Source organism: Chaetura pelagica, unplaced genomic scaffold (genome assembly GCF_000747805.2).
Source record: "Chaetura pelagica isolate M959 unplaced genomic scaffold, ChaPel_1.0 scaffold343, whole genome shotgun sequence".
NCBI lineage: Eukaryota > Metazoa > Chordata > Aves > Apodiformes > Apodidae > Chaetura > Chaetura pelagica.
This window is the reverse complement of record NW_009952873.1, coordinates 1332705-1344574: the sequence shown is the minus strand read 5'-3', so window position 1 is coordinate 1344574 and position 11870 is coordinate 1332705. Positions and strand designations below refer to the sequence as shown.

The following is an 11870-nucleotide window of genomic DNA, read 5'->3' as shown; positions in this document are numbered from 1 at the left end:
CTGAACCTGTACATGTTCTTGCTTTCAGATGCTCTTCCTCCTTGACTATATTTACTTTTGAAACACCTTCCCTTTTTTTAAATTTGCTGTTTTCATCATGTTGTCTGTTGTTTTTATTCTCTTGACTCCTGTCAATTTTTTTATTGCCACATCCCTACATATATCACTGTGGCATCCTATTCATAAGCCACTGGTGCTGCTCCTTGTCTCTCTTTGTGACACATACAGTCCTCTAACTCTGGAACAGTAAAGTACAAGGTAGGTAGGCTGATTTTTGTCTTGGTTCTGAGCTTCTTACTTTTGATGGAGTTTAAGAACAGCATTGCTGTTTCTTGGTCCATGTTGTCCGACTGGGAAACTGAGTACAGGCATGATCCTAAATGGACTCATTCTGCAGTGGGAAACACTGATTTCTCTCTTGTCTCACCCCTGCAGGGACTGCATCATGCTCTGCTTCCTGAACAGTGCCACCAGCTTCGTTGCTGGTTTTGCCATTTTTTCTGTGCTGGGCTTCATGGCTCGAGAGCAGGGTGTACCCATTGCAGAAGTGGCTGAATCAGGTAGGTTTTTCCAGAAGATTTCAAAGCCAAAGGAAAACAGAAAGCCTGAAGGCGACTTTCCTGAAGTGAAGCCCTCTGTTGCTATGGGTGTCTGCAGTGAGGTCTGTAGGACCAGTGCTCCCCAACACAGCTTGTAGCCCTGTGTGGGCACGGAGCTGTGGGGATATGAGCTTTGAAGCAGTATGTGAGCTCACCCTGTGCTGCAGGGTAGTGGTGGCAGATGGTGGTGTGGGGGGCACATGTGGTCATCTTGTGGTCTCTTGGCAGGTCCTGGCCTGGCTTTCATAGCATATCCAACAGCAGTAACAATGATGCCTGTGTCTCAGCTCTGGTCCTGCCTCTTCTTCCTCATGTTGATCTTCTTGGGACTGGACAGCCAGGTACAGCAAGCGTCCCCATCTCATCTAACACCCCAGTGTCTGTCACCACCCCAAACACTCCCCAAGGCCAGAGGAAAGGATGAAGTGGTCATTTGCTTTGCTGGTACCTCAAATACTTTTTCCATGTTGTCTGCAGCACTTCCAAGCTGTGGGAGCTCAGATTCAGGGCTGAAGGGATGCCAGTGGTTATGTGTGCTGGCATCTCTATTGGGCATCCTTCTCCCTGTGTGTATGTGAGGGTGTCCCAGCTACATCCCCTCCCACCTCTGTGCCACCTCTGAAACACTCTGGAGCAAGGCCTGGCACTGAGTGGGGCAGGCTGGGAAGGGGAATTGGACTGTTTTCTCCCAGTTGCATCTCACCAGAGCAATCCCTGTGTGCTCCCCTTGCTGGTGCTCCCATCTCTCAGTCTCCCATACCCCTGTTTTGCCAGGTGCAAAACCCAGCAGAGCAGTGCAGTGTGCACCCCTGGCATGCTGGAAGGAAGGGAGCAGGCGATGTCTGGCATGCCTGCCAGGCTGCATCCTCTGCTTAGGCTCTGCTTTGCAACACCTAAGCCCCTGCAACTGGAGAATACGGTCTCTTTCCTCTGTTTTTCTGGGTCAAGTTCCCCTCCTGCCTCATCTTGCTTCTGGCTCTGCTTCATGCTGGCTGGGCTGATGTTCTCTTATGCACTCTGTGGGTGACGTGAGCTGTGGGACCAAGATCCATGTGGTGATGAGAAGGCATCCTGCCCCATGGTCAGTCCCCAGAGTCAACAATTCACTTGTGAGACACCTGGCCACCTGCTCTTCTGGGTTGTCCCAGGCTGTCATGGGTACAGCCTGCCCCTTGCCTCCCCATCCCTTGGTTGTTCCTGCTGTGCAGCAGCATGGGTTTGAGGCAATTCCTTGTACATCTCACAGTTCATCCCCCAAACATGGGGCTGTATTTTTAACCCCTTTGGTCTAGATCTCCAGAGGGGACCTCACTGATTGAGCAGAGTTTGGGTACTTAGCAGCTGCAGATGGCCCTTGATGGAAGCAAGACAGGCAAAAAGAGAAAAAAAAAAAAATTAAAGATTTGGGTGGCTGGGGGCAAAAAGGACATTTTCCAACCTGTTGTCTTCCGCAGTTTGTGTGTGTGGAAAGCATGGTGACTGCTCTAGTGGACATGTTCCCAGGAGTGTTTCGGAGGAAGGGGCGTCGTGAGCTGCTGATCCTGGCCATTGCAGTCATATGCTACCTGCTGGGCTTACTGCTGGTCACAGAGGTAAGAAAGGAGTGGCTGGGGTATATGGCCGAGCACCAGAAACCCTGCTAGACTGCTCTGGAGCAGTAGGTAGAGACAGCAAGCTCGTATTTGATGCTGTTAATTGTCCTTAATTTCTAATGCATTAGCTGTGTCTCTATCAGCCAAGGCTGCTTCCATCGTGCGGTGCTAGTATAGTCACTGCACAACTGAACCTTCCAGAGAGACAGTCCTGCAGCCCAGAGAGGCTGCCTGACATACAGCTTTGTGCAAATGCCAGGCCTGGTGACTAAAACAAGCTGAGCTGCACAAGCAGAAGCTCTCCTAAGGGCAGTGATTGTTTGCTGGCTGATTTCCACGGGAAGCAAAGCAGCAGGAAGGGAGGCTGGGGGTAATGGCTGTACCATAACCCTGCCTGAGCCAGTAGGAAGCCTCTGGTCCCTGGGACTAGAAGGAGCAGAGCTGTGATAGTCTGGTGCTCTGTGCATGGTGTTTGCCCTGCTCTGCAGCTGAGAGCCAAGCACATCTTGCACAGTGCTGTGCTGCTCTGTTCGTGCAAAATGAGTACTCGGGCCAGGGTTTTGGCTGATGGCAAGTATGCAGAGTTCAGCTCGAAGACAGAGGCAGCAGGGAAGGCACATGCCTCTGCCATTGCAGGACTTGGACCTTGAGCAATATGTAAAGGTTGATGCAGCTAAAATGAGGTATCTGAAAATCCTGATCCTCAGGATCCACATTTATTGGATGCAAAGTTCTGTGCTGCTACAAGGTGTTTTGGAATTATGCTGGAAGCTTGCTTTAAACAAGGAAACAAACTGGCTCCCACTCCTATGGACAAAGAAACAGTATTATAAATTGTGCATGAAATGCTCTCCAGCCAACAGGCCTGACTGTCTTTTTGGGGCAGAGTGGGGATAGTGTCCAGAGAATGCTCTCCTTCTTCCACCTGCTCTAGGTGCAGTGTTTCTGCTGCTATTCTTCAGCCTGCCTCTGTATTTTTTACCTCATTTGAAATAGTCCCATCATAATAACTTTCTCTTGTCTAACTCTTCAACAGGGTGGGATGTACATCTTCCAGCTCTTTGATTACTATGCTGCCAGTGGCACATGCTTACTCTTTCTGGCCATTTTTGAAGTCATCTGTGTAGGGTGGGTATATGGTAAGTGGAGGATGAAAACCTGTGTTGCTCTTCCCCAAGGCAGGGATAGGGGGCTGAGTAGTGAGCTTGAGTAAAAAAGATCCTTAAGAGGAAAATCAATGCTGTAATTACCCTCTTTCTTGTCTGGTTTCCATTCTGTTTCCTTGCAACGTTTCTTAATTGCTCCACATTTAATGTAGGAATGGTTTTTCCCTCTCTGAATGTTCCTCATGTTGAACTACCTTGCTGCTCTTCCCATCTGCCCTTTGAATTAGAAAATCAGCTATAGAAGAGTGACTGCTGCTCTCTGGTCTCTGTTACCGTCTGCTGACATGGTGCCTTTAGTTTGGTCCTGTCCATTGATTTAACACAAAATGCTGGGATGCAGACTTTCTCTCCATTATTTCTGCAGTGATAAATGCTTCCTGTTTGCATGGGCTGTGTTGCCACTCCTGAATGAAACAGGAGGGACTGCTTTGGCTCTCAGTGAGGTCTGTAACTGAACTACTCAGCAGTAGGAGTAAACTGAGCTCCATGAGCTATCGGAAGGAAACCAACTTCTTGTTAGTCTGTGCAGTAAGAAGAGTATCCTGTGATATCCTACAGGGGATCTCTTCCCTGCTGAATGGTGCCTGAACATGCAAGCTGCAGCTCATCTCTCTGAAACTTGTGTCAAGGCTGGTGGTTTTCAGGCAAAGGGTCTAATTGTGTGTGATGTAGAGCAGCTACTCTCTAGCTTCATGGAGCTACAGGAGCTCAGTACCTGTAAGGATCATGCAAAGCTTAGATGTAGTAGATGCCAACTCAGAGCACACCCTCAACACCCAGTCATGCATCTGCTGGCTCCTAGCTACACCAAGCAGCATGGCCATCTAACCTAAGGAAAGCAGTAGGCATGAACATCATGGTGTGTGTCTCTCACTGGCCAAGAGTGGAGGCCCAGGATGGAGTAGAATAGCATTAAAAATAACAATTATACTTTCTGTGACTATTCTTCCAGTTTCTAACAATTTATTATAAAACTATAGAATTATTTGGTTTAGAAGGAACCTTTAAAGGTCATCTAGTCCACTTCCCCTGCCATGGGCAGGGACATTTGTCACTAGATCAGGTTTCTCAAAGCTCCATCCAACTTGACCTTGAACACTTGCAATGATAAAGCATCCACAACTTGTCTGGGCAGTGTGTTTCAATGTCTCAGCACCCTCTTGCTAAAAAAAAATATATTCTTTATATCTAATCTGAATCTACCCTCTTTCAGTTTAAAACTGCTACCCCTCTTCTCTCACTACAAGCCTTATTAAAATTCTCTCTCTTTCTTACAAGCTCCCTTTATCAAAAGGCCACAACAATGTCTCCCTGAGCCTTCTCTTCTTCAGGCTGAACAATCCCAACTCTCTCAGCCTTTCTTCACAGCACAGGTGTTCCAGCAGCTCTCTGATTGTTTTCATGGCCCTTCTCTGGAGACCTACTCAACAGGTCCATGTTTTTCTTGTGCTGGAGGTCCTGGAGCCAGATGCAATACTCAGTTTGTTGCCTAGGGATTTCAAGAGCCAGAAGTGAATTATGTTTATTGTTTCCAATTGACTCAAATAAGCATTTATCACCTACAAAATGCATGGAGCACAAGGTGCTCCATGGCTCGGTCAGGTGTTGTGTGAGGAAACACTTTTCCTTGTTTTGAATCTGCCACCTGCAAATTTCATTTGGCGCCACCTTTGTCTTCTTTTAGAAGTGTCAGTGACCAGTCAGTCCTCAGTGCTCTCATTGGTGCTTGCAGTTGTAGAGGTTGCACTGGCTGTAGTGCAGTTGCTGATGAAGGCAGTATGCTTTCTGTACAGAAGGAATCAATTGCTAGTCTGTATAGACTTCTCTATTGCTGAAGTGGTAGCAGGTCCAGATGCTTGAAATTAACCTCTGGGGAATGCAAGAAAAGCAGATCTGTAGATTTATTCTAGAGAGATGTCCTGCAAGGGCAGCTCACCTGAGAGCTTGTAACACCAGACCCTGGCCAGATTTAATTTAGAGTTGCCTTCTACCCAGTCCCTGTGGGATTTACAGAGGGATGGAGATTCCTGTCTATCTGTGACAGGGCTTCATCATCACCATGCTCGGGTACATTAAACTGATGTATAGACCCCCCCTTCCATTTTTACTCTCACACAGACCACACGCATTTTCCAATGATCCGTGGAGTGAAGCAATGACAGACAATGAGTACCAGGAAAAGTGATGCTGCCTCAGCAGCCTGGAAAGGGGATGAAGCAGATGGGGATTGATAAATGGCCCTTTCCCTCACCACCATGGGTTCCTTTGCCCCACCCCACTCAGTGGGATTTTACCCTCTCCATTGGGCTGATTCTGATTTGAATTGTAGGCAGAGGGCCAAGGCGAGGTACCTTAGTGTTAAAAAAAAAGTGCCTGGTGCTAATTAATGTGGGTTTTTTTCCCCCTGGCCTCAGAATTGGCAGGGCTGAGCCTCTTGCTTACACTGTGAAGAATTACAGCATTTTTGCTAACACAAATATGCATTCTGAGTTTCCCCTCTCTCAGCACATATGCCAAACACCCACCACTTGGCAGCTTCCCTCTGCTGCCAGGCAGCTATTCTTGCAAAGATCTGAGGATTTCCTTGCCTACTGCTCTCTGCCTCTGAAAGGATCATGCAGCAGCAGACCTGCTGATCATGGTCTCTAGAGGGGAGTACTGGAGGGTCTTGGTGGGTTCCCCCCCTTCTCTCCCTTCTGCTATGGGACAGGCAGCCCTCATTAAGCTTTGCATTGATTTTGAGCCCTGGGATTCACAGCACAACGCTGCTGAAACATGCTGCAGGGAAGATATTTTCCAGTCAGTCACAGCATGCACATTAGGATTAGCTATTCCAGGAGAAAGAGAGTGTCCCCACTGCTGCAGGAGAGCAGGGGCTGAAACCATCAAGACTGTTGGCAGAGCTAAAGCAAACTGATGCCAGCAGGTACTTGTGGGTGGCCCTAGGGTGGACCCGTGTTGTGCTGGCATAAATCTTCCTCTGACTCTCTTGCTCATATGCAGTGTGGCTACCAGAAGCAGCAGCCTCCTTCTGCCTGGATCCTGCCTGTTAGTTTTGCTCTGGCTGTGCATGCTTTACCCTCTCAGATTCACCAGCTACAGCCAATCTTACATGCTTATTTATGGGCCATAAGGGGCTGGCTCTGTGCACCTCATATCCCAAGGGTTTGCAGTCGTTGCAGTGCCACAGTGTCTCTGCTGCTGGCATTTTGCACAGGTTTGGTGCAGATGTCGATGCTGCAGGTTTGAGACAGAGAGGGAGCAGATATTGGTACTGTGGCATAGAGCCAGGGTCATCACCTATTAAAGTCCTGTGGATGAAATTTGATGCGTAAGAGTGCAAGTAAGTGCAGCTTGTGAGAAAAGATTTAAAAGGGAGGGACTTTTCACAGGTTCCAAACCAGCTGATCTGAGAACTCACCATTTCTGGATGTTATAAAAATAAAATAAAATCTTTGTCCCTTTCCATTTGGATATCCCTTGCAGTTGCTATAAGCTACATAAAATGAGGAAGTCTTCGTAAGGGCAAGACATAAGGATGTGAAAAATCTCTGTCTGGGTTCATGTGAAATTTATTCCCATGAATTTATGTAGCAAAATGAAAAGATTTGTCAGAAAAGCATGCAACAGCTTTGAAGGTATATGGGATTGGTCAGCACAGGAGAAGTGGTGCCAGCATGCACAGGTAACTACCCTGTGCCTGCATACCATTCTTCCTTGTCTTGGGGTACTGGGGATAACAGCTAACATCTTTGTTCATTCCAACAAAAAACCTCTTTGGGGAAATCTTCATGGTTTTCTCTGCAGGAGCTTTATCTAATCCTTCTAATGGTGCTGGGGAGAGGTACTGCACTTGTCTTCCAGCTTCTAATTTGCTTTAAGAGCCAATGTTGAGTAATTGAACTGATGACTTCTTAAGCTTGATTACTTTTTCATCTGCCTTTGATACACAGAACGTGTAAAACCTCCTGCTCATGTACTTTCTGAGGACATTCATGTCAGTCCCCATTGTGTTTCATCACATCATCTACTGACTGCCACAGTGGCTTTGGAAATGCAGGACCTGATGGTTGTACTACAGAGAATATGGATAAGGACAGGTGGAGGCACACTGTAACTAACAAGATAGGTTTTGGGCTGTTTTCTTGTTGGAGAATGGATGTCTGTTGTGTCTTTCCTTTTGTTTGGCATCCTTGTATTTCTTTAATTGCTCTGCCTCTTCCACTAGATCTTAGACCCAAATTTGCAGTGAAACTTTGGCTTCTACAAAGTTGCATTACAAATGAATTTGTCTACATCTGATATCACAGTGTGTTTCTGTGGAAACACTGTATGGTATAAGATCTTGTGCTGTGCTTATATTGCAGAATGTAAGTTGCATCATTTTTATCTCACTCTCCCCCCATTTTTATTTTTTTTACCCTGTAGAAGATTTTTGCTTTTTGGCAACATATATTTTTTATGCTACCTCCCTTTCATCCCCTCTATATTTTCAGAAATGCTATCTGAAGCCTTGTGATATTTACAGCTTGGAAGTTTTTGGGTTCTGTTCTCTGGTGTAGGCTGGACTCCCACACAAGGCTGCGTGTCCCTTGATATGCCACAGCTTGTTGTCTTTGCTTGAGGCTACTTGTTAACTTGCCAGCTTGAGATGGGAAATATGAGGTGTTCAAAGAACCTGCCCTCCCCAGCCTAAATACTTCAAAAGCTGTGTTTAAAAGAGCTTTCCTGCAAACATTAGTCATGGGATACAGAAAATAATGCAAAAAAAAATGAAGGAAAAAAAAAAAAAGAGAGAAGCACATGTAATGTGCTTTTGTAGAATTCATATATTTAAAGGAAATAAAATACAGCAATTTAATTCTAAGACATTGAAAAACCACAAATCAAAAGAAAACTCTGCAAACCCCAAATACTTCCAAGTGTGGCCAGTCCTCTGGGCAGATATTTTGCCCAGCCCAACCTTCTGGTGTTAAGATGCAAAGAAACAAGGTTTCATCATGCTTGTGGGTGGGCAATGTGGCATGACCTTGAGTTCACAGGGGGATGAACACCCCTAAATGCAGAGCCCTTTCTTTATCAACTAAGCACTGTGATTACTTGGTAAGCCTTTTTATGGAGACAGCTCAGCTCCATTTTTTTTGCCTAATATTGTTATTCTATTTTACCTGAGGCAAGTCTGATATATTATATCTGGTTAACTCTAGTTAGGAAGAAGTTAGGGCATCTTTTTAATGACTTTTTGATTCTCCTTCATTTCACATCTTCTTTTTGCCAACATTAGGCTCTTGTTCCTTGTGCTACAATGTCTGCTGAAGTCCATCTGCATTGTGCCACCTCTTCTACATAGCATTGCATACATTTCCTCATTGTGCTTTGGGTTTGGGAGAATAAATATATAGGGTCTGGCCAGTGGCAGAACTTTTAGATGCTCTTCAGAGGTATATTGCACTCTGGTGCACCATGAGATTCAGATGGATCCCGCACACAGTGAGCAACATAACGTAGTAAGTGAAACAAATGAGAGAAGATCAGGCACCCACAGGACATCTCCCATGCAGAACTTTTAGATGCTCTTCAGAGGTATATAGCACTCTGGTGCACCATGAGATTCAGGTGGATCCCGCACACAGTGAGCAACATAACCTAGTAAGTGAAACAAATGAGAGAAGAAGATCAGGCACCCACAGGACATCTCCCACTGGACAGTATGACAGCACTTGCACATGGAAGATTTGGTTTCCAGCAGGGTTTAGATTGCCAGGTCTCCTGGGTTTATGCAAAAAATAAAGTATTCTGTGGAAAGCAGTCTCTTGATGGCATGGGAAATGCCCTGCTCAGTGGGGATTCTTGACACGACTTCCCCGGTGTGCCAGTCTGGTTAATAGAGGGTTCTGTTTGGTGCTCCCCACTATGTTCCTTTTGGCACTCTGGACTCACAGAATCCCATGTGCTCAACCTGCAGGAGCTTTCCCTTGCTGACCCATGAACCAGCTCCTTGCCTTGTGCCTCTCCTTTCTAGTGTCTAGTGGCACATGGGTTGCATCCTCTTACAGCTGCTGCTGTCTGAAGGACAGGGCTGAAGTTAAAAGGCTCTGTCTGTATTTAGCCACAGATGGGCCTTTTCAATGCCATAAAAACCTGCTGCAATATCATTAGGATGGCCATGTTTTTGCCAGGAGTAAACAATGAGGATAAAGAAAGTTGGGATCTGATATGAATAGTGGTTGAAGGAAACAGCAATGATCTGAGCTCTAACTTTGTCTCTATGCTGGCTGGTGGCCAAGGTGCCAACCGATTCTATGACAACATTGAGGACATGATTGGTTTCCGGCCGTGGCCCTTGATCAAGATATGCTGGCTGGTGTTCACCCCAGGTCTGTGCTTGGTAAGTTAAATTACAATAACATATTATTCTGGGTCCCTGGGTTCTCAGTAGAAAAGGTTGATTTGTCTCCAAGGTACTGCTGTAGTTTTTTCGAACTGCTACGGAGAAGCAGAAGCTTGTCCATAGCTGAGACAGCAGTTTATTTCCTTTGTAAAGCCTTATCTTTTGCCTGGAAAACTAGTTGAGCCAGATGAGCCAGTTGTTTATTGTGAAAGCAAAGGGAATTGTATCCTCCGACTCTGGAGAGGTTTGGTCAAATTACTTTGGAATAGAAGAGCAATGAGAATTACCCTGTTCTGAAATACTGGCTTCAGCCTGTGTTCCTGTGACCTCCCATGATTCAGAAATACCTTTCCATGACCATTTGCTTTCTATGTTATTAAATCTCTTTTAAAACTTGAGTGACAATTGTGTTTAAAGAAAATGCACCCTAAGTCAGGCAAGTTCTAGCCAGTCTTGCTCCACTGATTTTAACATGAATTCTGAACTAAATTCTGTTCCCGCATCTAATGTTGAGAGTTGTTTTCTTTTACATCAGTGGCAACACAGCGGGGATCTATAGCTACAGCTTGCAAAACATTTCCAGTCCTTTGTCTTTGAGCTCCAGCAGAAGTGGAATATCAGGGAAATTTTCAAAGCAAGACTGATCTAGCTCAAGTCATCTGAGAGCTCTGTAGCTAGAAAGTCCCAAGAGGGGTAGATCTGTTCCCGTGTGGTACTTCTGGAGGACTTCTTCCTGGGACAACAACAATTCCTGGCTTTGATATGAATAAATTGCTGTCTCAATGTTGCTGGACCCTCAAAGCTGCTGCCAACTTTGCTAACTTGAGGCTCAACCCTTAAGAAGATTGAATGCTTTACACTGCAGGGAAGCCTAGTCCTGGCTCTGAGATAGCTCCTTGCGTGGCCAGCGTGCACCAGACTCTGCCTTGCTGTAGCTAGCAAGGTCTATGCTGGCTCATGGAAGACATCACACTTGCTGCTACCCAGATGGTGCTTGCAGGATGGCCTGGATGCCCAGCTCTTCTGCACCCTTTCCTCTGGCTATGTTTGTGTTTTCTGCTCTTCAGGCCGTCTTCCTGTTTTCCCTGATCAAGTACACACCCTTGAAATACAACAATTCCTATGTGTACCCTGCCTGGGGCTACGTGCTGGGCTGGCTGATGGCACTCTCCTCCATGGTCTGCATTCCTCTCTACGCCATCTTCATCTTCCTGAAAACCAAAGGACCCCTGAAGCAGGTACTGAGATTGTTGTCACTGTGTGAGTTGCTACTTCTTTTCCCAGAAGGCTTGTGGGAAGGGCCCTAGGGAAGATGCACGTGGCACGTTTCTCCTCTGAGAAGTCAAGGAGGGTGAGACTTTGGACTGAAATGTTGCTGTAAGATGTGTTAATGGTTATTTTACAGCATATCCAAGGAACTGATTTGCCCAATTTCAGATTGAGGGTTTTTCTATTTGCCCTGGTTTAGATGATACTAGTTGTAATTTCCGGGGACTTCACAGTTATATCAGTATGAAGAGACTTCCAAGGATGTGGTTAAGGCATGGAGGAAGGAATCAGCTGCTAAGCCTGACTGATTCAGGGGAGAATCAATCCAACCACACAATACCTCCTGGAATAGTTGCTCCTGTTTTGAAAACAGTTTTTCTCAAAATATACCTGTTCCCTTTCTCCAGTCACACCCCAGAAATGTAGTGAATTAATTTCTTGACACAGATGCTTCCAGGAACAGTGCCTCTCAACTGAATATTGCAAACCATTCACTGAAAGCAAGTTTATAACTGGTAATTATGATTAGCCACTGTGACAAACTGGTTCCTCTTGTTACACTCGGCTGACCAAGAAACACAAATGTTGTTTCCTAATGTGTCAGATTAAGGCAACTTTAGCTCCAAAGACTGAAAACTCACAATGAACTGCTCACAGAGCAGCTGCAGGCCAAGGGTGATTTCAGAAATTGTAGGGCAGATACTTCTGAATAAATGAGCCAGATGTGGGATCCTGGCAGGTGCTTCACAAGGAGTGGAAGCACTGAAATTAAGCCAACGAGTCATGGATGAGTTGCCTGCTCTGCTTGTGATGTGCTCTGCAAAGGATGAGCATGCACTGGCCTGAACAGCTT

The 11870-nt window shown here is 45.9% G+C and overlaps 1 protein-coding gene across 1 annotated transcript in view; it reads left to right on the top strand.

The window, feature by feature from the left end:
- Window positions 1-11870, top strand: part of SLC6A12 (solute carrier family 6 (neurotransmitter transporter), member 12) — a 37974-nt gene that overhangs the window by 25107 nt on the left and 997 nt on the right. The window contains exons 9-14 of the mRNA XM_009995193.1: window positions 436-560; window positions 828-940; window positions 2054-2191; window positions 3228-3330; window positions 9645-9745; window positions 10816-10986. Of these exons, the coding sequence (XP_009993495.1) occupies window positions 436-560; window positions 828-940; window positions 2054-2191; window positions 3228-3330; window positions 9645-9745; window positions 10816-10986 (751 nt within the window). The remainder of the gene's footprint in view (window positions 1-435; window positions 561-827; window positions 941-2053; window positions 2192-3227; window positions 3331-9644; window positions 9746-10815; window positions 10987-11870) is intronic.